The 23,264-nt window shown below is 38.5% G+C and overlaps 1 protein-coding gene across 1 annotated transcript in view; it reads left to right on the top strand.

Annotated features, from left to right (window-relative positions):
- The window catches only part of HEPHL1 (hephaestin like 1), a 387,436-nt gene that overhangs the window by 266,288 nt on the left and 97,884 nt on the right, over window positions 1-23,264 (top strand). Inside the window, exon 10 of the mRNA XM_053708616.1 lies at window positions 2,538-2,688. Within this exon, the coding sequence (XP_053564591.1) occupies window positions 2,538-2,688 (151 nt within the window). The remainder of the gene's footprint in view (window positions 1-2,537; window positions 2,689-23,264) is intronic.

Genomic DNA, 23,264 nt, shown 5'->3' with positions numbered 1-23,264 from the left:
CAGTTCTGGAACAGGGTCAGGGATTCTACTCCAATCTGTTCCTGGTTCCCAAAAAAGAGGGCACTTTCCGACCAATTCTAGACTTGAAGTATCTAAACAAGTTTCTCAGAGTACCGTCCTTCAAGATGGAAACTATACGTTCCATTCTTCCTTTGGTCCTAGAGGGTCAGTTCACTGATGGTTGCTTCCATGGACATCATCTCATTTGCTGTTCCATTTGAGAGCTCTGCAGTTATGCATGCTCAGCCATTGGAATGGGGATTATGCAGATTTGTCTCAGAGGATAGATCTGGATCAGTCTGCAAGAGACTCTCTCCCGTGGTTGCTGTCTCGGGAACATCTCTCTCAAAGAAAATGCTTTCGGAGATCTTCCTGGGTAATTGTGACCACGGATGCCAGCCTGCTGGGCTGGGGAGCAGTCTGGGACTAATTAAAAGTGCAGGGTCTCTTGGGAGGAGTCAGCTCTCCCCATAAACATCTTGGAGTTGAGAGCGATTTTCAATGCTCTGATGGCTTAGCCTCAGTTAGCATTAGCCCGGTTTATCAGGTTCCAGTCGGAAAACATAACCTCAGTGGTTTACCTCAACCACCAGGGAGGAACTCTGAGTTCCTTAGCCATGAAGGAGGTGGCTCGGATTATTCAGGGGCGGAAGCTCACAATTGCTGTCTATCTGCCATCCACATCCCAGGAGTGGACAACTGGGAAGCGGATTTTCTGAGAAGACAGACTTTTCATCCCAGGGAGTGGGAACTCCATCCGGAGGTGTTCTCCAGCTTGCCGGAGCTGGATCTAATGGCATCTCGACAGAATGTCAAACTTCTGAGGTACGGTTCGAGGTCAAGGGATCCACAGGCCGTGCTGATAGATGCTCTGGCGGTGCCTTGGGATTTCAGGCTGGCATACCTGTTTCCTCCGTTCGCTCTCCTTCCGTGAATCATTGCTCGTATCAAGCAGGAGAGAGCGTCAGTGATTCTCATAGTCCCTGCGTGGCCTTGCAGGATCTAGTATGCAGACCTGGTGGAGATGTCTTCTCTTCCACCTTGGAGACTACCTCTGAGGAAGGACCTTCTACTTCAGGGTCCCTTCCTTCATCCAATCTCGTTTCTCTGAAGCTGACTGCTTGGAGATTGAACGTTTAGTTCTCTCTAAGGGTGGGTTTCCAGAATCGGTCATTGAGACCATGATTCAGGCTCACAAGCCTGTTACTAGGAAGATTTACCATAAGCTATGGCGCAAATATCTTTATTGGTGTGAATCTAAAGGCTACTCTTGGATTAGGGTCAGGATTCCTAGAATTTTGTCATTTCTCCAGGCAGGTCTGGAGGAGAAAGGTTTGTCAGCATATACTCTGAAGGGTCAGATCTCTGCCTTGTCTGTTTTGCTGCATAAGCGCCTGGCGGATATGCCAGACGTGCAATCTTTTTGTCAGGCCCTGGTCACAATCAGGCCTGTATTTAAACCTGTTAATCCTCCGTGGAGTCTTAACCTTGTTCTTAGAGTTTTGAAGCAGGCTCCGTTTGAGCCTATGCATTCCATAGATATTAAGTTGTTATCTTTGAAGGTTTAGTATCTTGTTGCTATCTCTTCTGCTCGGAGAGTCTCGGAACTCTCAGCTCTGTAGTGTGATTCTCGTTATCTTTCATGCTGATAAGGTGGTTCTTCTTACTAAATTAGGTTTCGGACAGGAATATTAATCAGGAAATTGTTGTTCCTTCTCTATGTCCTAATCCCTCTTGTTCTAAGGAATGCTTGTTACACAACCTGGATGTTGTGCGTGCTCTACTTACAGGCGACTAAGGATTTTCGCCAGTCTTCGGCCTTGTTTGTTTGTTTCCCTGGTAAATGCAAAGGTCTGAAAACTACGGCTACTTCTCTTTCACTCTGGCTGAGAAGTATAATTCATTTGGCTTACCAGACTGCGGGTCAGCAGCCTCCTGAGAGAATTACAGCTCATTCCACGAGGGCTGTTTCTTCTTCCTGGGTTTTCAAACATGAAGCTTCTGTGGAACAGATTTGCAAGGCTGCGACTTGATCTTCTCTGCATACTTTTTCCAAATGTTATAAATTCGATTCTTTTGCCTTGGCTGAGGCTTCATTTTAGGAGAAAGGTTCTTCAAGCGGTGGTGCCTTCTGTTTAGGTCGACCCGTCTTGTCCCTCCCTAATCATCTGTGTCCTCTGGCTCGGGTATTGATTCCCTACAGTAATTGATGATAATGCAGTTGACTCACCATATCTTAGAAAAGAAAACAACATTTCTTTCCGGATATGGCGAGTTCATGGCCCCGCCCTTTTGTTTTTTATTAAGGCAGTTTTTCTTGCCAAAACCTCAGGCACCTCTACACCTTGTGTTGCTTCTTTTCTCCATTTACCTTTGGTCGAATGACTGGGGGTTGTGGGAAGGGAAGTGATACTTAACAGCTCTGCTGGCCAGGAGTGATATTCCCAACAGTAATTGATAATGCCGTGGACTCACCATATCTAGAAAAAAAGAAACTTATCAGGTAAGCATAAATATTGTTTTGTTTTTTATTTCAGATACAAGTTGATAAAGAGTTCTATCTATTGTTCACAGTCTTTGATGAGAATTTGAGTTGGTACCTTGAGAAAAATATTAATATGATTTCTGAGAATCCTGAAACCATTGACAAAGAAGATGAAGATTTCATGGAATCAAACAAAATGCATGGTATGAACTAGTAACTCTTTCTCACAGAATCAGGGACTTGTAACCTATACATTTTCTTTACAGTAGAAGTTCATCATAAAAAAAACTTATATGATGTGATGTGATATGCTAAAGTTTAAAAATTGTACTTACTATGGAAGCCTAACTATATAACTGGGGCATAACTATATAACTGGAGCCTAACTATATAACTGCAGCCTAACTATATAACTGCAGCCTAACTATATAACTGCAGCCTAACTATATAACTGAAGCCTAACTATATAACTGCAGCCTAACTATATAACTGAAGCCTAACTATATAACTGGGGCATAACTATATAACTGCAGCCTAACTATATAACTGAAGCCTAACTATATAACTGAAGCCTAACTATATAACTGAAGCCTAACTATATAACTGGAGCCTAACTATATAACTGCAGCCTAACTATATAACTGCAGCCTAACTATATAACTGCAGCCTAACTATATAACTGCAGCCTAACTATATAACTGAAGCCTAACTATATAACTGCAGCCTAACTATATAACTGCAGCCTAACTATATAACTGAAGCCTAACTATATAACTGAAGCCTAACTATATAACTGCAGCCTAACTATATAACTGCAGCCTAACTATATAACTGAAGCCTAACTATATAACTGAAGCCTAACTATATAACTGCAGCCTAACTATATAACTGCAGCCTAACTATATAACTGAAGCCTAACTATATAACTGCAGCCTAACTATATAACTGCAGCCTAACTATATAACTGAAGCCTAACTATATAACTGCAGCCTAACTATATAACTGAAGCCTAACTATATAACTGCAGCCTAACTATATAACTGCAGCCTAACTATATAACTGGGGCATAACTATATAACTGCAGCCTAACTATATAACTGAAGCCTAACTATATAACTGAAGCCTAACTATATAACTGAAGCCTAACTATATAACTGGGGCATAACTATATAACTGCAGCCTAACTATATAACTGAAGCCTAACTATATAACTGAAGCCTAACTATATAACTGGGGCATAACTATATAACTGCAGCCTAACTATATAACTGAAGCCTAACTATATAACTGAAGCCTAACTATATAAATAAAGCCTAACAAACACCTCGATTATGAGTTTTGCGTTCATGTTTTAACGCTGAAAAAATGATAATTTCAGCATTAAAACAGCAACGCAGCCATTACAAGTCTTGTTGGTATAGCTGTACCGCAAGCCTTTTAGCCTGTAACGCAACGTCAGTCCCGCACTCGAAAAAATGACATTTTTGCATGGGACTTCCATAGCGCTGCCATTACAAGTTTTGCGGCGAGGCTAAAAAGCTTGAGTTACACCCTATAACGACACGATCCGTACCGCAATCTGAGACCAGTAGTTATGAGTTTTGCGCAACAAAACTGTTACACAAAACTCATAACTAAAGTGTTACAAAGTACACTAACACCCATAAACTACCTATTAACCCCTAAACCGAGGCCCTCCTGCATCGCAAACACTATTTTAAAGTTATTAACCCATAATCTGCCACTCCCGACATAGCCGCACTAATAAAATGTATTAACCGCTTTTCCGCCGCTCCCTGACATTGTTGCCACTATACTAAAGTTATTAACCCCTATGCCCCCGCACTCCAACATCGCCCACACTATAATAAAGATGTTAACCCCTATTCTGCCGCTCCCTGACATCGCCGCCACTAAATAAAGTTTTTAACCCCTAAACCTCTGGCCTCCCACATCACTACTACTAATAAACCTATTAACCCCTAAACCGCCAGCCCCCCACATTGACAAAAACTAAATTAAACTATTAACCCCTAAACCTAACAACCCCCTAACTTTAAATTAAAATTAAAAGATCCCTATCTTAAAATAAATAAAAAATTACCTGTGAAATAAAAAAAAACTAAGTTTAAACTATATATTAACCTAACATTACTATTATACTAAAATTTAAATAAATATCAATTAAATAAATTAAATTACAAATTAAAAATTCGAAACCATACTAAAAAAAAATTTAATCTACAATTACAAAAAAATAAAAAATACTAAATTACAAAAAATAACAAACGAAATGATCCAAAATAAAAACAATTACACCTAATCTAATAGCCCTATAAAAATAAAAAAGCCCCCCAAAATAAAAAAAAACCCAAGCCTACAATAAACTACCAGTAGCCCTTAAAATGGCCTTTTGTAGGGCATTTCCCTAAAGAAATCAGCTCTTTTCCCTGTAAAAAATACAAAGACCCCCCAACAGTAAAACCCACCACCCAACCAACCCCCCAAAATATAAAAACCTAACTCTAAAAAAAAAACTTAAGCTACCCATTGCCCTGAACAGGGCATTTGTATGGGCATTGCCCTGAAATATTTGTATGGGCATTGCCCTGAAAAGGGCATTTGTATGGGCATTGCCCTTAAAAGGGCATTCAGCTCTTTTAAGAAAGCCAAAAACCCTAATCTAAAAAAAGAAAACACCCCAAAAAAGTTTAAAAAAAACGAACACTAATCCCTGACGATCCACTTACAGTTTTTGAAGTCTTCATCCAGGCGGTGAGGTCTTCATCCATCCAGACGGCGTTTTCTATCTTCATCCAGGCGGCATCTTCTATCTTCATCCCGGCAGCGCGGAGCGGTTCCATCCTGAAGGCATCCGGTGGGGAGCAGCCTCTTCATACGGTCGCCGCCGTATACTGAATCTTCAATGCAAGGCAGCCTTTTCAAAATGACGTCCCTTGCATTCCTATTGGCTGACTTGATTTTGGAAATTCAAATCAGCCAATAGGATGAAAGCTACTGAAATTCTATTGGCTGATTTGAATAGCCAATAGAATTTCAGTAGCTCTATATAACTGGAGCCTAACTATATAACTAAAGCCTAACTATATAATTGAAGCAAGATCAGATATATTTGAATCAGCAAAGTGCAGGTTTGCGAGAAAGGTAGCGGCCATGTTTGTCTTGCCAGCTATCAGCTGTCAAGACTACATTGCCTGAGGTAGTTAGTGTAGGTGTAATTAAACTTAGCTCCCCACGGTAATATTTGGAGTGTGCCTACACAGAAACTAATGTTAGTTTCAGTGAGTGCACCACCTGCGTCGTGTAGGCCCCCTGCCACAGCAATATGCTGATGAAAGGCGATGTCAGCGATGCGGGTGGTGACATTATGCTCCCATTGACTTCTATGGGAGAGACATCACCGCTCGCTAGCAATGCTCAGCCACACCCCTTTTCTTTGAATATCCCAACATACCGTCGGACTGCGAGGCCAGTGAGGCAGTTTCTCAACGGTTTGTCGATGCTTTGAATATCTGGCTGAAGTGAGAGTGTACTCATTTTGAATGTACTTCTATATATGTTAAATGTATACTGTATGTCTATATCTGTATATCCATATGGATATATAGATAGATAAATAGATTGATAGAAAAGATAGATATATAGATAGATACATAGATAGCTAGTGTATGATTTTGTATGGGTGTATGTTTATGTATATGTACAGATGTATGCACATACATGCATGCAAGCATATATACATACACTCATACAAATTCACACAATTATATATACACCTTTGTGCCCTTTCCAGTCCAACACCTTGTCATATACCATATCACGTTAGAAAACTTCTTATACATTTATTTAAATAATAAACATATACTTTACTTTTAATATGTATGTACAGGGAGTGCAGAATTATTAGGCAAGTTGTATTTTTGAGGATTAATTTTATTATTGAACAACAACCATGTTCTCAATGAACCCAAAAAACTCATTAATATCAAAGCTGAATAGTTTTGGAAGTAGTTTTTAGTTTGTTTTTAGTTATAGCTATTTTAGGGGGATATCTGTGTGTGCAGGTGACTATTACTATGCATAATTATTAGGCAACTTAACAAAAAACAAATATATACCCATTTCAATTATTTATTTTTACCAGTGAAACCAATATAACATCTCAACATTCACAAATATACATTTCTGACATTCAAAAACAAAACAAAAACAAATCAGTGACCAATATAGCCACCTTTCTTTGCAAGGACACTCAAAAGCCTGCCATCCATGGATTCTGTCAGTGTTTTGATCTGTTCACCATCAACATTGCGTGCAGCAGCAACCACAGCCTCCCAGACACTGTTCAGAGAGGTGTACTGTTTTCCCTCCTCGTAAATCTCACATTTGATGATGGACCACAGGTTCTCAATGGGGTTCAGATCAGGTGAACAAGGAGGCCATGTCATTAGATTTTCTTCTTTTATACCCTTTCTTGCCAGCCACGCTGTGGAGTACTTGGACGCGTGTGATGGAGCATTGTCCTGCATGAAAATCATGTTTTTCTTGAAGGATGCAGACTTCTTCCTGTGCCACTGCTTGAAGAAGGTGTCTTCCAGAAACTGGCAGTAGGACTGGGAGTTGAGCTTGACTCCATCCTCAACCCGAAAAGGCCCCACAAGCTCATCTTTGATGATACCAGCCCAAACCAGTACTCCACCTCCACCTTGCTGGCGTCTGAGTCGGACTGGAGCTCTCTGCCCTTTACCAATCCAGCCACGGGCCCATCCATCTGGCCCATCAAGACTCACTCTCATTTCATCAGTCCATAAAACCTTAGAAAAATCAGTCTTGAGATATTTCTTGGCCCAGTCTTGACGTTTCAGCTTGTGTGTCTTGTTCAGTGGTGGTCGTCTTTCAGCCTTTCTTACCTTGGCCATGTCTCTGAGTATTGCACACCTTGTGCTTTTGGGCACTCCAGTGATGTTGCAGCTCTGAAATATGGCCAAACTGGTGGCAAGTGGCATCTTGGCAGCTGCACGCTTGACTTTTCTCAGTTCATGGGCAGTTATTTTGCGCCTTGGTTTTTCCACACGCTTCTTGCGACCCTGTTGACTATTTTGAATGAAACGCTTGATTGTTCGATTATCACGTTTCAGAAGCTTTGCAATTTTAAGAGTGCTGCATCCCTCTGCAAGATAGCTCACTATTTTTGACTTTTCTGAGCCTGTCAAGTCCTTCTTTTGACCCATTTTGCCAAAGGAAAGGAAGTTGCCTAATAATTATGCACACCTGATATAGGGTGTTGATGTCATTAGACCACACCCCCTCTCATTACAGAGATGCACATCACCTAATATGCTTAATTGGTAGTAGGCTTTCGAGCCTATACAGCTTGGAGTAAGACAACATGCATAAAGAGGATGATGTGGTCAAAATACTCATTTGCCTAATAATTCTGCACACAGTGTATATGAGTGTAATATTTAATAATAATTTTAATATGTTTTACGTGTCTAACACTCCCGCTCAAGCGCTAACTCCACTAGAAGTAAGTTTTTTGCGCGTGTCGTGTAGTACTAGTATTACAAGTTGAAAGTAAAAAGTTTTTGCTCTCGCGCTAACCTGAAATGTGTAAAAAGACGCACATAGAATATTGCGTGTGATAACGTATTCCCCCATAGATAATCTATGATATGTTACAGCAGCTCCTTGTTTATGGTGCAGGTGAAGACCGAGCTTTAGTACATACACAATTCTACAGTCAAATGTCCACAGCACCTTAATGTTTCAATCATCTTTTTATTAGGCACATATGAAAACAATGTGAGGTTTCGGGGTCTTTCCCTTAATCAAACAATTATGTTTACATTTGCGCCACTGAACTGCAAATTGTACAATTGCACCACCTAGTGGTCATTTAATAAAGTAAATTTTTTTCAGTTGTACAGTATATCTAAATTAAAACATATTTATTATTTCATTTTTTTATTTTTCAACTAGTAGGGGACTAAATGAAATGAAATTAAAAGCAAGCCCTGTATGTAAACATTGGACTGGTTGTATGATTAAGGGGGAGATCCCGAAACATCACATTGTTTTCATATGTGCCTAATAAAATAAATGAATATCTATTTAAAAATATATAGAACATATTCTGCTATGTGTAGAACATTAGAATGTGAAATATTTACTGTAAATACATAGTTAAAACCATTATTAAATATGAATTTTGCATAAATATGCTTTGACACATTTTCATCTACTTGACACACACACACACACACATATATATATATATATATATATATATATATATATATATATATGTCTGTATATGTATACATATGTATTTATGTGTTTATATGTGTACATATGTCTTTGAATACATATATACACAAATACATACATAAATACATATATACACACATATAAATATATATATACACACACACAGAAGTACAAGTATCCATCTTTAAACTTGTATATGTATGTATCTCAATGTTAGAAAAAAAAAAGGCAGGCAAAGGACTTTTAACACCTGAGGCCTTATATCTTTAAGCCCTTATAACTTTTTTGTGCAATTTATTTTTGTTTGTTAATAATAATTTTTATTAGATGATGGTATTATGAGTGAAACTGTACTTTGTAATGTATTTTTGATGCGTTTTGTGACACTTTTTAGTTTCATGAAACAGTTAACCAGATCTCTGAGGACGCAGTAATCATTCTAGCGTAAATCACAATTGCACTCATGCGTTCGCATTTAATTAAAACTTGTAATACAAGCGTAAGCCGATGCACGCAAACACCCACGATAAACCTCTTTTCACTTGCGCATAACTGTTAGCACGCCAATTGTAATCTGTCCCTAAATGTTTATATTATTCATTGGAGTTATCTTGGGGCCACAAGGGAAGCCCCAGTATATAGGGATTATACTGGTGCCCGTATACAGATACCTGCACCCCTTTAATTTAGACAAAATGTTATTTTACTTTAGATCACGTTATAAAGTTAGCCAAGCCTACCTAATGGACATTGTGTGCTGTCAGAGGGGTAAGAATTCATCCCTGTGTAGGCTGGTTAAACATAAAACAGATGTCAGTAAGTAATAGGTAGTGTTACCAGGTGTTCAGTGTTCAACCAGACAGTCCGGTCAATTTAGCAGGTTGTCCAGTAAAATCTTCACAAAAATACCCTGGCAGCCAAGGGTGAAATGACTGCTTGGTTGTGAATGCATAGTGGGATCAATGTAGAGCTTTTGATGGGGCATTGTGTGACCCTAACTGCCCAGTCACTGACAGATTGTCCGGTATTTCTGTGGAGGACGTTTGGTAACACTAGTAATAGGAACTCAGTAGAAAACAAATGTACCCGGCCATATTGTAGAATAGAAGTAGCCTGTTGTTGCTTTCTTTTACAGGACAAATGTAACACTCATAGAAATATATAAATCAAACTTTACATAAAGATTTTTTATCGCATTAATGCAATTTCAATTCTTTCTGTTTTTGTTTTTTTTAATGACAGAGATAGTTTGTGCGGTAACAGGGTTCATGGCTTTATTTTTAGAATATGAGCGCCCTCTGCTGTACAACAGTAGTTTTGTTTGTAACAGGATTCTGATGGAATATAGCTAACAAAAAACACAATCATTTGCCGTTTATTTCTTCAAATGAAACTTGGCCATTAACCATGAGAGCATACTTATATATGCTCAGCATGTGTTTGTGAGATTAGCAGTATATAGCAGCAGTGTTCAAAGATTACAAGTGGAGCACAAAAATAGGGAGCTAACAGCACTGAAGTTAAATCAATAGTGCTTCTATTCTTGTGCTCATATTACAAGTTAAAAGATTAAACGTTAGCAGGTCGGATAGCACTACCCTTTCCCAATAGATTTCTATGGGGTTCATTACAAAAGCCTCTAATTGACTTTCGCTCACGCCCTAACCTGAATGTGTGATAGGACAGCTGCCCTAAAGCCAAGGATATATTAAGAAATACTTTAAATTCCTATGTTCTTCACTTAGAAGAATATGCTATTTTAAATAAATACTGTATGTGTGTGTATATATATCTATACTATAATTGCGTTTGTCCGTCACCGTCGGCAGTTGTGCATGCATCCTCAAAGGAATGTTGGCAGCGCGAGGCAGCCAACAGAATGGGCGCTGCCAAAAGAATTCCAGGTGGATTCCGAAAATGGCAGGGTGGTTAAATAATCCACCTTCGGGATGCAGTGGTGAAAGAATCCACCTTTGGGATGCAGCGAAGGCAAACGGAGCATTACATTAAAAAAAAACAAAAAAAACGCCTGCAATAAGTATTAAAAAAATCCTAACTTCTCAATAAGTACAAAAAAAAACCCCTCCCTTACAAACTATTAAGAAAAAAATAAACTAACCGCCCACACGAAGTATTAAGAAGAAAAAAACAATACAATTATTAACCCCTAAATCTGCCAATCACAACATCGCAAACTACCTAATACACCTATTAACTCCTAAACCACCAACCCCCACAACGCAAATAAACAATGGAATGACTAAGCCCCCTAACCTAACACCCCCTAAATTAACCCCTTAGTTACATACAAAAAATACTACATTACAATTAAAATTAAAAAAGGCTAACATTACAAAAAATAATAAGCAACACTATCCAAAATACAAAAATAAACCTAATCCCTATGAAAATAAAAAAGCCCCCCCAAAATAAACACCCCTTAATCTAAGAATAAACTACCAATAGCCCTTAAAAGCGCTTTTTGTAGGGCATTGCCCTAAAGAAATGAGCTCTTTTACATTAAAAATTAACAATGTCCCCCCTAACAGTATAACCCCCCACCCACCAAACCCCCCAAAATAAAAAAAAACTAACACTAATAAACCTGAACTACCCATTGCCCCTAAAGGGGCATTTGTATGGGCATTGCCCTTAAAAGGGCATTCAGCTCTTTTTTGCTGCCCTTAAAATTGCCCAATAAAGCCTAATCTAAAAAAAATAAAAATAAAAAAAAGCACTAAAGCCCCAAATAGGTACTCACGGTTTCAGAAGTTCGGAGAAGAAGGGCTGATTTGTACAGTCAATAGGATTTCAGTAGCTCTCATCCTATTGGCTGTTTTGAAAAATTCAGCCCATAGGAATGTAAGGTACCCCAAATTGATTGCGGTACCTTGCATTCAATATTCAGTATACGATGGACATCGGATGAAGATGAGCCTTCATGCCGCCGAGAACCGCCGCTGTCACAGAGGACAGCCGATGCCACCACAGATGATCACTGCCAAGGATAGCCACATCTGGGAAGACTGTTCCAGACCTCCGCGCCACCTTCGCTCCGCACACATCTGGGAAGACCGCCACATCTGGGAACAACACTTCAAACCTCTGCTCCGTGCTGCCTTCGCTATGGATGAAGATGATGGATCCGCCTGGAAGAAGACCTCCGCCTGATTTCTGAAACCGTGAGTACCTATTTGGGGCTTTAGTGTTAGTTTTTTTTTTTGGGGGGGGAGGGGGGTTGTTTTTTAGATTAGGGTTTATTGGGCAATTTGCAAAAGAGCTGAATGCCCTTTTGAGGGCAGTGGAAAAAAGCTGAATGCCCTTTTAAGGGCAATGCCCATACAAATGCCCCTTTTAGGGTAATGGGTAGTTTAAATTTTATTAGAGTTAGATTTTTTTTTATTTTGGGGGGTTTGGTGGGTGGGGTTTTTTTTACTGTTAGGGGGGTTTTGTTTATTTTTAATCTAAAAGAGCTGATTTCTTTAGGGCAACGCCCTACAAAAAGCCCTTTTAAGGGCTATTGGTAGTTTATTCTTAGAATAGGTGGTATTTTTTTGGGGGGGGGATTTATTATTTTTTTAGGGATTAGGTTTAATTTTATTTTGGATAATGTTTATTTTTTTTCTGTATTTTTACTTTTTTATTTTTTGTAGCTTAGGGGGTTAGATTTTTCACACATAGACTGCCCTCTGGGCAGGCTTATCAACTAGTGTGTATGTATATATATATAAATATATATATGTGTGTGTGTGTGTGTGTATGTATATACAGTATGTGTTTGTATGTATGTGTGCACATATATATGTACACACACATACAAATATACAGACACATATACAGTATGTACAACTTTGAGCCCTTCCCTGTTAATTAGTGTGACATATACCATGTCCCTTTTAAAGCCCTTTTAAACATTTATTTCAATAATCCTATATAATAAAAGGCCAGGTATGTTTGTCCGAAGCTGTAATGTGCAGTAGAGACTGCGAGTGGACAAACATACCTGGCCTTTGACATTGCAACGAAGGGTTTGGCGGGGGGCGTGGCTGGAGGAACGGCCGTGGTGGGGGCGTCACTGTGGCGGGGGAGTGGCCGGCCGGGAGTGGGAGTAGCGGGTACATGGCCGGGCGGGAGCGCAGGTGGTGGGACCGCTGCACTGCATTAAATAGCCTGTATACTCTGGCTTTAGGACTAGTAAACTTATATTTTATATTTAATATGTATATATGTGTGTGTGTCTTTGTATGTGTATATGTATATATATATACTGTATATATATAAGTGTAATACTTTATTTTAATATGTGTTTTACAGTGTTTTGTTATACTTTTCTTTTAGCCCTAACACTTTACTTCTGGTGCTAATCATTGTAGAGCTAATGTGTGTTGTGCTTAATTGATTTATTATGCTGCTACTGTTATGATCCTTGCGTTTGCGTCATACATTTGCTGGGATTAAACATATACTTAGCTAAGGTCAGTAATGCAAACACTGCATACTCTATCTAATTAGAGCATGTAGTTTGTACATTAGAATGCCCCTTTAAAGGCACATAAAAGCCAAAATGAAGACAAAGCTTGCAATTTTTAATCATTTGTCAATTTACTTTATTTTCTTGGTATCCTTGGTTAAAAAGCATATTTAGGTAAGATCGGGAGCTAGCTGTTAATTGGTGGCTATACATATATTCTTCTTGTCATTTGCTCATCAGATGTGTTTATCTGGGTCCAAGTAGTGAAATTGCTGCTCTGGAGCTGAGTTTAAAGGGACATGAAACTAAAACATTTTTTTTTAAGATTCAGATAAACAATACAATTTTAAACAACTTTCCAAAGTACTTCTGTTATCTAATTTGCTTTACTTTCTTGGTATCCTTTGTTGAAGAAACAGCAATGCATTACTGGTAGCTAGCTGAACACGTCATCGAGCCAATAATATTATGTCTATATGTGCAGCCACCAATGAGCAGCTCCTGAGTCTACCTAGGTACCCATTTAAACAAAGTAAATCAAGAGAACAAAACAAATGAGGTAATTGAAGTAATTTTGGATACATAAAAAGAAAAAAATGTGGGTTTCATGTATGTTTAACTTTGTGTTCAACCATTTTGCACTTAATAGGACACTTTCTTTCCTATGACATGGAGAGCCCACGACATCATTCCAATTACTAGTGGGATATTCAACTCCTGGCCAGCAGGAGGAGGCAAAGAGCACCCCAGCAAAGCTGTTAAGTGTAACTGCCTTACCCATAACCCCCAGTCATTCTCTTTGCCTCTGTCAATGGAGGTTGTACGAAGTTTGTGTCTGAAGATTTTAATCCTTTTATGGGTACAGGGCCGGTGCTAGGATTTTTGGCCACAAAGGCGAGGACAAATTTTGCGCCCCCCCCCCCCCCATTACATACCATAGCTGTTTTTTACAAAAATTTACAAAGATGTACTAAAAAAAAGAAAATATTGTTTCCTATTACCCCTAAAAATAAAAAAATAAATATATATATATATATATATATATATACATATATATATATATATACACACACACATATATATATATATATATATATATATATATATATACCCACACACACACACATATATTTTATTTTAAGGGGTAATGGGGAACGATATTTTCTTTTTCTTTTTTATATATAAACACTATACATACACACTATATATATATATATATATATATATATATATATATACACATATACATACACACATATATATACATATACAGTATATACACATATATTTACATATTTATATATATATACATATATACATATATACATACATATATACATATATATATATATATATATAAATATATATATATACATATATATATACACACATATATATATACACATATATATGTATATACATATATATATATATATATATACACATATATATATATATATATATATATACACACACACATATATATATATATATACATATATATATATATATATATATATATATATATATATATATATATATACATATATATACATATATATATTCATATATATACATATATATATATATATATATACATATATATATATATATACATACATATATATATATATATAAATATATATATTATATCATGCTGGTGGTATTGATATTTAAAGAGCTAGGGAAGGCTTAGCATTAGGGCTAACAACTGCTGGCTTCTGCTTATTATGGGCCTCTGGTTGTGGTTTATTATAAAATTAATCAGTGAGTAGAGTAGTCAGTAATACATTATAGATGGCGCCAGTGCCAGACCCCTCCCTTAAGTTCAGAGACCCCCATCAATATGTGTACAGACAGTGACACAGAGCCCCCCCTCCCCCATCCCCAGCCTGGCCATTCAAGATTTTCCAGCAATCAATCTGTGGACAGACAGCATTGACAGACAATGTCCACCCTGGCCCCCCCATCCCCAGCCTGGCCATTCAAGATTTTCCTACCTGGCTGTACTGACGGTCGACACTGTGAACCTGGACTGGTTGTCTGCGGGCGCTCGTGACTCCACTCGTGACTGATCTACCTGCAGCCTGCTGCCTGTCAAGCGGACGCGGTGGATGGAGACGTCACGTCAGGCGGTCATGGCTGTATCCCTCTGCTTTCTCCCGCTCTCATTCAGAGTGAGTGACGTCACGTGAGGCAAGTGAGCTGCGCCTGGTCACCAGTCCTCCACTGACACAATCACAATGCGCATGCATAATGATCAATAGGCAGTATTAATAGGCTATCTATGCCGGGCGGCCGGGCCAGCACACTGTGGGAGGGAGAGGAGTGGGACGGGAGGAGGCACACAGGCAGGCTAGGCAGCAAGTCAGCACTCTGCACTGCTGCAGGTCTCCCATCTCAGATGCAGATCAGCTGCTCAGGAATTAACACTTTGCTACCCCTTTGTAGAAAACCAAAGTTGGTTACTTTGTTCTTTCTTTTCCTACAGGTCCATGACAGGAAGGTAAGCGCCTGCCACACTTAAGAAGCAGCATCACTTGGATCTAGTGCCTTTGCCTTTTAGGTACAGAAGGATAGCAGCACTTAAGAGGTTAATCCTCATTTTTCAGATCTTTCCTTTGGGACTTAATACTCCTTATTAATTAAGGATTCATATTGATGACATGGCACTTGAGTATTTTTATATAGTATGAGACTCAAATATGGGATGTTCACTTGGCCAGTGGATTTCATGGGTTAACGATAAAGGAGTTCTTTATTGGCTACCTACTACTATATTTATGGTCATAGGTTTAGAGGCTTAATATACAGGGAGTGCAGAATTATTAGGCAAGTTGTATTTTTGAGGATTCATTTTATTATTGAACAACAACCATGTTCTCAATGAACCCAAAAAACTCATTAATATCAAAGCTGAATAGTTTTGGAAGTAGTTTTTAGTTTGTTTTTAGTTATAGCTATTTTAGGGGGATATCTGTGTGTGCAGGTGACTATTACTGTGCATAATTATTAGGCAACTTAACAAAAAACAAATATATACCCATTTCAATTATTTATTTTTACCAGTGAAACCAATATAACATCTCAACATTCACAAATATACATTTCTGACATTCAAAAACAAAACAAAAACAAATCGGTGACCAATATAGCCACCTTTCTTTGCAAGGACACTCAAAAGCCTGCCATCCATGGATTCTGTCAGTGTTTTGATCTGTTCACCATCAACATTGCGTGCAGCAGCAACCACAGCCTCCCAGACACTGTTCAGAGAGGTGTACTGTTTTCCCTCCTTGTAAATCTCACATTTGATGATGGACCACAGGTTCTCAATGGGGTTCAGATCAGGTGAACAAGGAGGCCATGTCATTAGATTTTCTTCTTTTATACCCTTTCTTGCCAGCCACGCTGTGGAGTACTTGGACGCGTGTGATGGAGCATTGTCCTGCATGAAAATCATGTTTTTCTTGAAGGATGCAGACTTCTTCCTGTACCACTGCTTGAAGAAGGTGTCTTCCAGAAACTGGCAGTAGGACTGGGAGTTGAGCTTGACTCCATCCTCAACCCGAAAAGGCCCCACAAGCTCATCTTTGATGATACCAGCCCAAACCAGTACTCCACCTCCACCTTGCTGGCATCTGAGTCGGACTGGAGCTCTCTGCCCTTTACCAATCCAGCCACGGGCCCATCCATCTGGCCCATCAAGACTCACTCTCATTTCATCAGTCCATAAAACCTTAGAAAAATCAGTCTTGAGATATTTCTTGGCCCAGTCTTGATGTTTCAGCTTGTGTGTCTTGTTCAGTGGTGGTCGTCTTTCAGCCTTTCTTACCTTGGCCATGTCTCTGAGTATTGCACACCTTGTGCTTTTGGGCACTCCAGTGATGTTGCAGCTCTGAAATATGGCCAAACTGGTGGCAAGTGGCATCTTGGCAGCTGCACGCTTGACTTTTCTCAGTTCATGGGCAGTTATTTTGCGCCTTGGTTTTTCCACACGCTTCTTGCGACCCTGTTGATTATTTTGAATGAAACGCTTGATTGTTCGATGATCACGCTTCAGAAGCTTTGCAATTTTAAGAGTGCTGCATCCCTCTGCAAGATATCTCACTATTTTTGACTTTTCTGAGCCTGTCAAGTCCTTCTTTTGACCCATTTTGCCAAAGGAAAGGAAGTTGCCTAATAATTATGCACACCTGATATAGGGTGTTGATGTCATTAGACCACACCCCTTCTCATTACAGAGATGCACATCACCTAATATGCTTAATTGGTAGTAGGCTTTCGAGCCTATACAGCTTGGAGTAAGACAACATGCATAAAGAGGATGATGTGGTCAAAATACTCATTTGCCTAATAATTCTGCACTCTCTGTATATACAGGTGGAGGAGGCCTTTTCATTATTGGGGCTTATGTTAAACTGTTTTAATAAAGGTCTTTATATTTTTTACGTTTTTCAAACTACGGTTTCTTTGCGCTCGTTTTAGAGCTGTGTAAATTTCTGTGACACTGTTTTTTCTGGTTACCAGCTCATGTGATAACCGCACTTCCGCTTTTACGGAGCGGTTGGAGAGTGTGTTGTGCAGCCGTCTTTGACTCAGCTTGTCAGTCTTCTGTATCGGCTCTATTTATCAGCTCACCGGATAACCAGAGGCGAGAAATCACTTCTAGAAAGTTGCCTTTACTAGTGGGATACTTTTTCTGGCTGGTAGGAGCCTCAGTGGCGACTGAGGCAGTGTTTCAAAGTTATATTTATATATGTAAATCCTTTTCAAGTGTTTAATGTTTCATATTTAATATTTACCCGAAGAATTAAAATTAATTTTTTGGACATTGCTAGTGGACCGGACCTGTTATTCTAAGCTATGGATGCAGAACTGGATCAGTCTATCTCTATGGATAGATGTTTGCTTTGTTTAGACAACCAGATTGCCCTACCTATGCAGTTTTGTTCCTCATGTTTAGCAAAAACATTAAAATGTAAAGAAAAAAATCTCCCTTCTGAGCCAAGTGTCTCTCAGGATACTGCTGTGCGTGACATGCCTCAGCTTTCTCCTCAGACGTCCAAAGCTTTAATTTTTTCTCATACTGTGCATTCTGTGTCTTCTCATCCACCTGGGGGTTTTTATTTACCTGGGGATTTTGCCACTCAGATTTATTCTGCAGTAACAGCTGCTTTGTCAGCTTTCCCTTTATCGGTTAAGCGTAAGAGAAAATCTAAACATCTGCCTGATAGTAAGGCTTCTGACTCTAGGTCTGCATTAGCCAATCTTTCTCAGATGTCTGATGAGTAGAATACTTCAGAGGCTTCTGAAGGTGAGATTTCAGACTGACACTTTAGCAGAAAAATCTTCAGAAACTGAAGAGGTTAATTTTAGATTTAAGCTTGAACATCTCTGGTTACTATTGAAGGAAGTTTTAGCTACTTTAGACGACTCTGAACCTTTGGTTGCTGTCAACCCCACAAAGTCTTCTAAATTGGATAGAGTTTGATTCCCCATCTTCTGAGAAGGCTTTTCCTGTCCCAAGGAAGATGTCTAAAATTATTGCTCAGGAATGGGATAAGCCAGGGGCTCCTTTTTCCCTTTTCCCTGTTTTTAAGAAAATGTTTCCTGTTGCTGACTCTATTTGTGTCAGGTTTTCGCCATTGCCATACTCTCTTTCAATCCTTTCCTTGCAATGTCTTTTCACCTTCATGACCTGCTCCGCCCCTTTTACCTCTTAAATAGTCAGCAATCACTAACAACGTTGCTTGTTAATTCTACCCTAACCTTATTGGATTACACAGCTCCGATTCTGTCTGCTACTTTGCAACGCCCCTTACTGTGTTCTTGAACTTCCTGGAATCCAGCGTCACTGGTGACGTCACACGCCCACGGCTCATTCGCGTCTAGATTTGCAGACAAGCTCTCTCAGACCAACAGACATCGCTCACCCGACTGGAGCACCAGCTGGTAACAAGCAGCCACCTTGTTTGTACCCATTACTGGGTAATTCTCTCCGGTTTCACCCGGACTCTCCAAGTAAGTCAGAAGTTTCACCTGATCGCTTATTGGATAACACTATACGTTGCTACAACTCCATACCGGAGCATAAATGTACCTATCAAGTGATCAATCAAGTTTTCAGGAAGAACAACATGTTATTATATAATTGTTTTTCAGCCTCCCTGTCACTACACCACAAGTAGACATCCAGCAGTTAGTTATCCTCCTTCAAGCGAACCAACCAGCATACAATGTAACAACTAATTATACTAAACCTTTTCCATAACAGTTTCTCATGTAATGTTAACTGCTCAGAGAGTAAGTTCTCTTGTTACCTCCTTAACCTGTTAATTGGTCTCTGGGCCTATTTCCTTCATACACTGAATGTACCCTTACTGCAACTTGCACTATATTGTTTCCTACTTGCTTCACATGTGAGATAGGTAAGGGTTGGAAGAACTCCAGGGCCTATAAAGGTATAGGTCATCATATCTGAAGTTCCTCTCCTCAGTACCTTATAGCATTTGTTGTTCACTCTGACCATACTGTGTTGTATTATCCTAGTACCATATCACCACACATTAATCACATTATAACAGAGTGAGCATCTAATATGAAATAACAGAGAACAGGAGCGCTAAAAAGCTGAAGGTGAAGTAACTATAAACGTGAAAATAAATACGATAAAACCAGGTATATCCTGCAAGTAAAAAAGTGCTATCAAAAACAAAATCTAAATTAATTCAAAGTGCCATTCACTAATGGTGTATATTTAGTAGAAAACAAAATACTTAATACTTCAAGTTGCCAAGTGTATCCCTTTAAATAGTGCACTAGTGTTCTTAATATGTTTAAGGTACTATGATTGAAAAATGAGACCAAATCTTACATTTAAAAAAGGGGCTATGCCAATTTAATATACTTCATAAAACACAAAAGAATAGTATTAGACAATTCTATTAAAAATTGTATAAATGCATAAAACTAACGGACGTCTCCGTTAAAAATAAAAATAAAACTCAGGTTGCCACCACATAAAAAATATATATATATATGGGAAGATCCGTTAATGTGGACCAGTGGAACTAATATCAGTTCAAGTTGGAAAGTTAACAGGAGTGATTTCCAGAGTTAATACTATCAGCTAGCGATCAACCGCAGGCTTACCCCCACACTGTGTGTGCTCTGAAGTCTCTGTGATCAAAGTTACCGCTGTAGCGGGGTGACGTCACCTTATGGGCGCTGTCCTGGATCGGCCTCCTGATTGGTCCTTTATCGGAGCGGCTTTAGAAGGTAACTGAATTTCCACTACCAAAGTATCTGCTCTTAAGTGTATAACAACACGCAAGATACCTTTGAAGGAGTGATGTGTAGAAGAATTAGCTCTGTCCAATCCTCAAACGGAGGGGCTCTGGTTTCACTCTGCGGAAAAGTTCCGTGCAGTAGTGTCCTTGTCAGATTATGTCGACCTTGCTTGCCAATAATGTCAGTCTCTGCCGGTCCAGCTAACAATTGCAGATTCTTTATTGTACAAAGGGTAACGACTTCCAACAGCAATGCACACTCACAAGTGTAGCTCCAGCTTAGAATGTAGATAGAATAACTATAGTTGTGACTTCATCAACGCGTTTCTCCCTATACAGGGCTTTTTCAAGATGAGTTAGTCACAGCAAATGCACCTTTTTAAAGGTGTATCCCAAATCTCATTGGTCCAAAGTTCATTGGTATCACTATGCTTGCACGCCTTGCAGGAGTAGCAGGGAAAAAAAAACGGATATCTTTTCTCCATATAAATTCTTTTGTGTGAAGCATAGTTTTTTATTTCCATTTCGAGCACTAGGTGCCAAAATGGATTTAAATTTTTAATGGATTTAAATTTTTTTGTTTTTTTAAAAATCATTCTGGGTTTATCTGGAAGTGAACTTCCCAATATGGGTTCAGCTTTAAGTATGGACCAATGTTTATTTAAAATCTTTCTCATAATACCATACACATAATGGGAACACAAGCATTTTAAACATACACATAATGGGAACACAAAATATTTAAAATATTGGGGGATAATGCATGGTAAGCAGAATTGGAGAGGAGGAAACATAGAATTTATATATAAGTATGACACATTATATCCTGCGGGTCTAAACTCTGAGTTGGACATCTCCCCTTTTTTATTAGACTAGCTAATGTCGTTACCGGTTAGACTAAGATATTACTAATTTTAAGTCCCCTATATTTATTTGTTTTATCTTTGTTTCATACATGTATATTGTATTTTCTTAGTGTCAATTCATGACATATTATAGTTATGCTGCTAGTAAACTATGTTAATGCATTCATTCAGTATTAATTTAGTATATTTATTTATTTTTCATTTCATTCATTCATTTCATTTCATTTGTTATATTTTTCATTTATATATTTTTTTATATTTAATTATCTATTTATTGTTATGAAATATACTGCATAGGATTGGTTGCCTCACTATTTAGGTTTGCCAATACCACCTTAAATATTGAAAAATATTTTTTTTTTGCAATTCAAGATAAATTCCACCTTTAGTAACTACCAATGAACTTTGGACCAATGAGATTTGGGATATACCTTTAAAAAGGTGCATATGCTGTGACTAACTCATCTTGAAAAAGCCCTGTATAGGGAGAAACGCGTTGATGAAGTCACAACTATAGTTATTCTATCTACATTCTAAGCTGGAGCTACACTTGTGAGTGTGCATTGCTGTTGGAAGTCGTTACCCTTTGTACAATAAAGAATCAGCAATTGTTAGCTGGACCGGCAGAGACTGACATTATTGGCAAGCAAGGTCGACATAATCTGACAAGGACACTACTGCACGGAACTTTTCCGCAGAGTGAAACCAGAGCCCCTCCGTTTGAGGATTGGACCGAGCTAATTCTTCTACACATCACTCCTTCAAAGGTATCTTGCGTGTTGTTATACACTTAAGAGCAGATACTTTGGTAGCGGAAATTCAGTTACCTTCTAAAGCCGCTCCGATAAAGGACCAATCAGGAGGCCGATCCAGGACAGCGCCCATAAAGGTGACGTCACCCCGCTACAGCGGTAACTTTGATCACAGAGACTTCAGAGCACACACAGTGTGGGGGTAAGCCTGCGGTTGATCGCTAGCTGATAGTATTAACTCTGGAAATCACTCCTGTTAACTTTCCAACTTGAACTGATATTAGTTCCACTGGTCCACATTAACGGATCTTCCCATATATATATATATATATTTTTTATGTGGTGGCAACCTGAGTTTTATTTTTATTTTTAACGGAGACGTCCGTTAGTTTTATGCATTTATACAATTTTTAATAGAATTGTCTAATACTATTCTTTTGTGTTTTATGAAGTATATTAAATTGGCATAGCCCCTTTTTTAAATGTAAGATTTGGTCTCATTTTTCAATCATAGTACCTTAAACATATTAAGAACACTAGTGCACTATTTAAAGGGATACACTTGGTAACTTGAAGTATTAAGTATTTAGTTTTCTACTAAATATACACCATTAGTGAATGGCACTTTGAATTAATTTAGATTTTGTTTTTGATAGCACTTTTTTACTTGCAGGATATACCTGGTTTTATCGTATTTATATTCACGTTTAGAGTTACTTCACCTTCAGCTTTTTAGCGCTCCTGTTCTCTGTTATTTCATATTACTAGTTTCTGGCCTATATTAGGGACCTTTAGGTCTTTCAGGAGTTTGGTGAATCACCCTGCGCTCATATTTAACCTTTATTTTTATATATCAATTAAAGAGTGAGCATCTAACACATACACTATATCGGTATAATCCTGCAGTTGAGGTCCTGAGTTTAAAGGAATAATCTTCTTTCATTCTTAGGGACACTTCAGTCCTGACAATTCGCGACTCATGGCGCACTGTTCCTAAAGTAGAAGGAGCTATTTCTACTCTTGCTAATAGAACTACCATTCCTATAGAGGATAGTTGCTATTTTAAGGACACAATGGACAAGAAGGTAGAGGCTTACCTTAAAAAGA

This window comes from Bombina bombina, chromosome 3, assembly GCF_027579735.1.
Source record: "Bombina bombina isolate aBomBom1 chromosome 3, aBomBom1.pri, whole genome shotgun sequence".
In the NCBI taxonomy this organism is placed as follows: domain Eukaryota; kingdom Metazoa; phylum Chordata; class Amphibia; order Anura; family Bombinatoridae; genus Bombina; species Bombina bombina.
The sequence above is the reverse complement of the archived record's forward strand: the minus strand, read 5'-3'. Positions and strand labels throughout refer to the sequence as shown.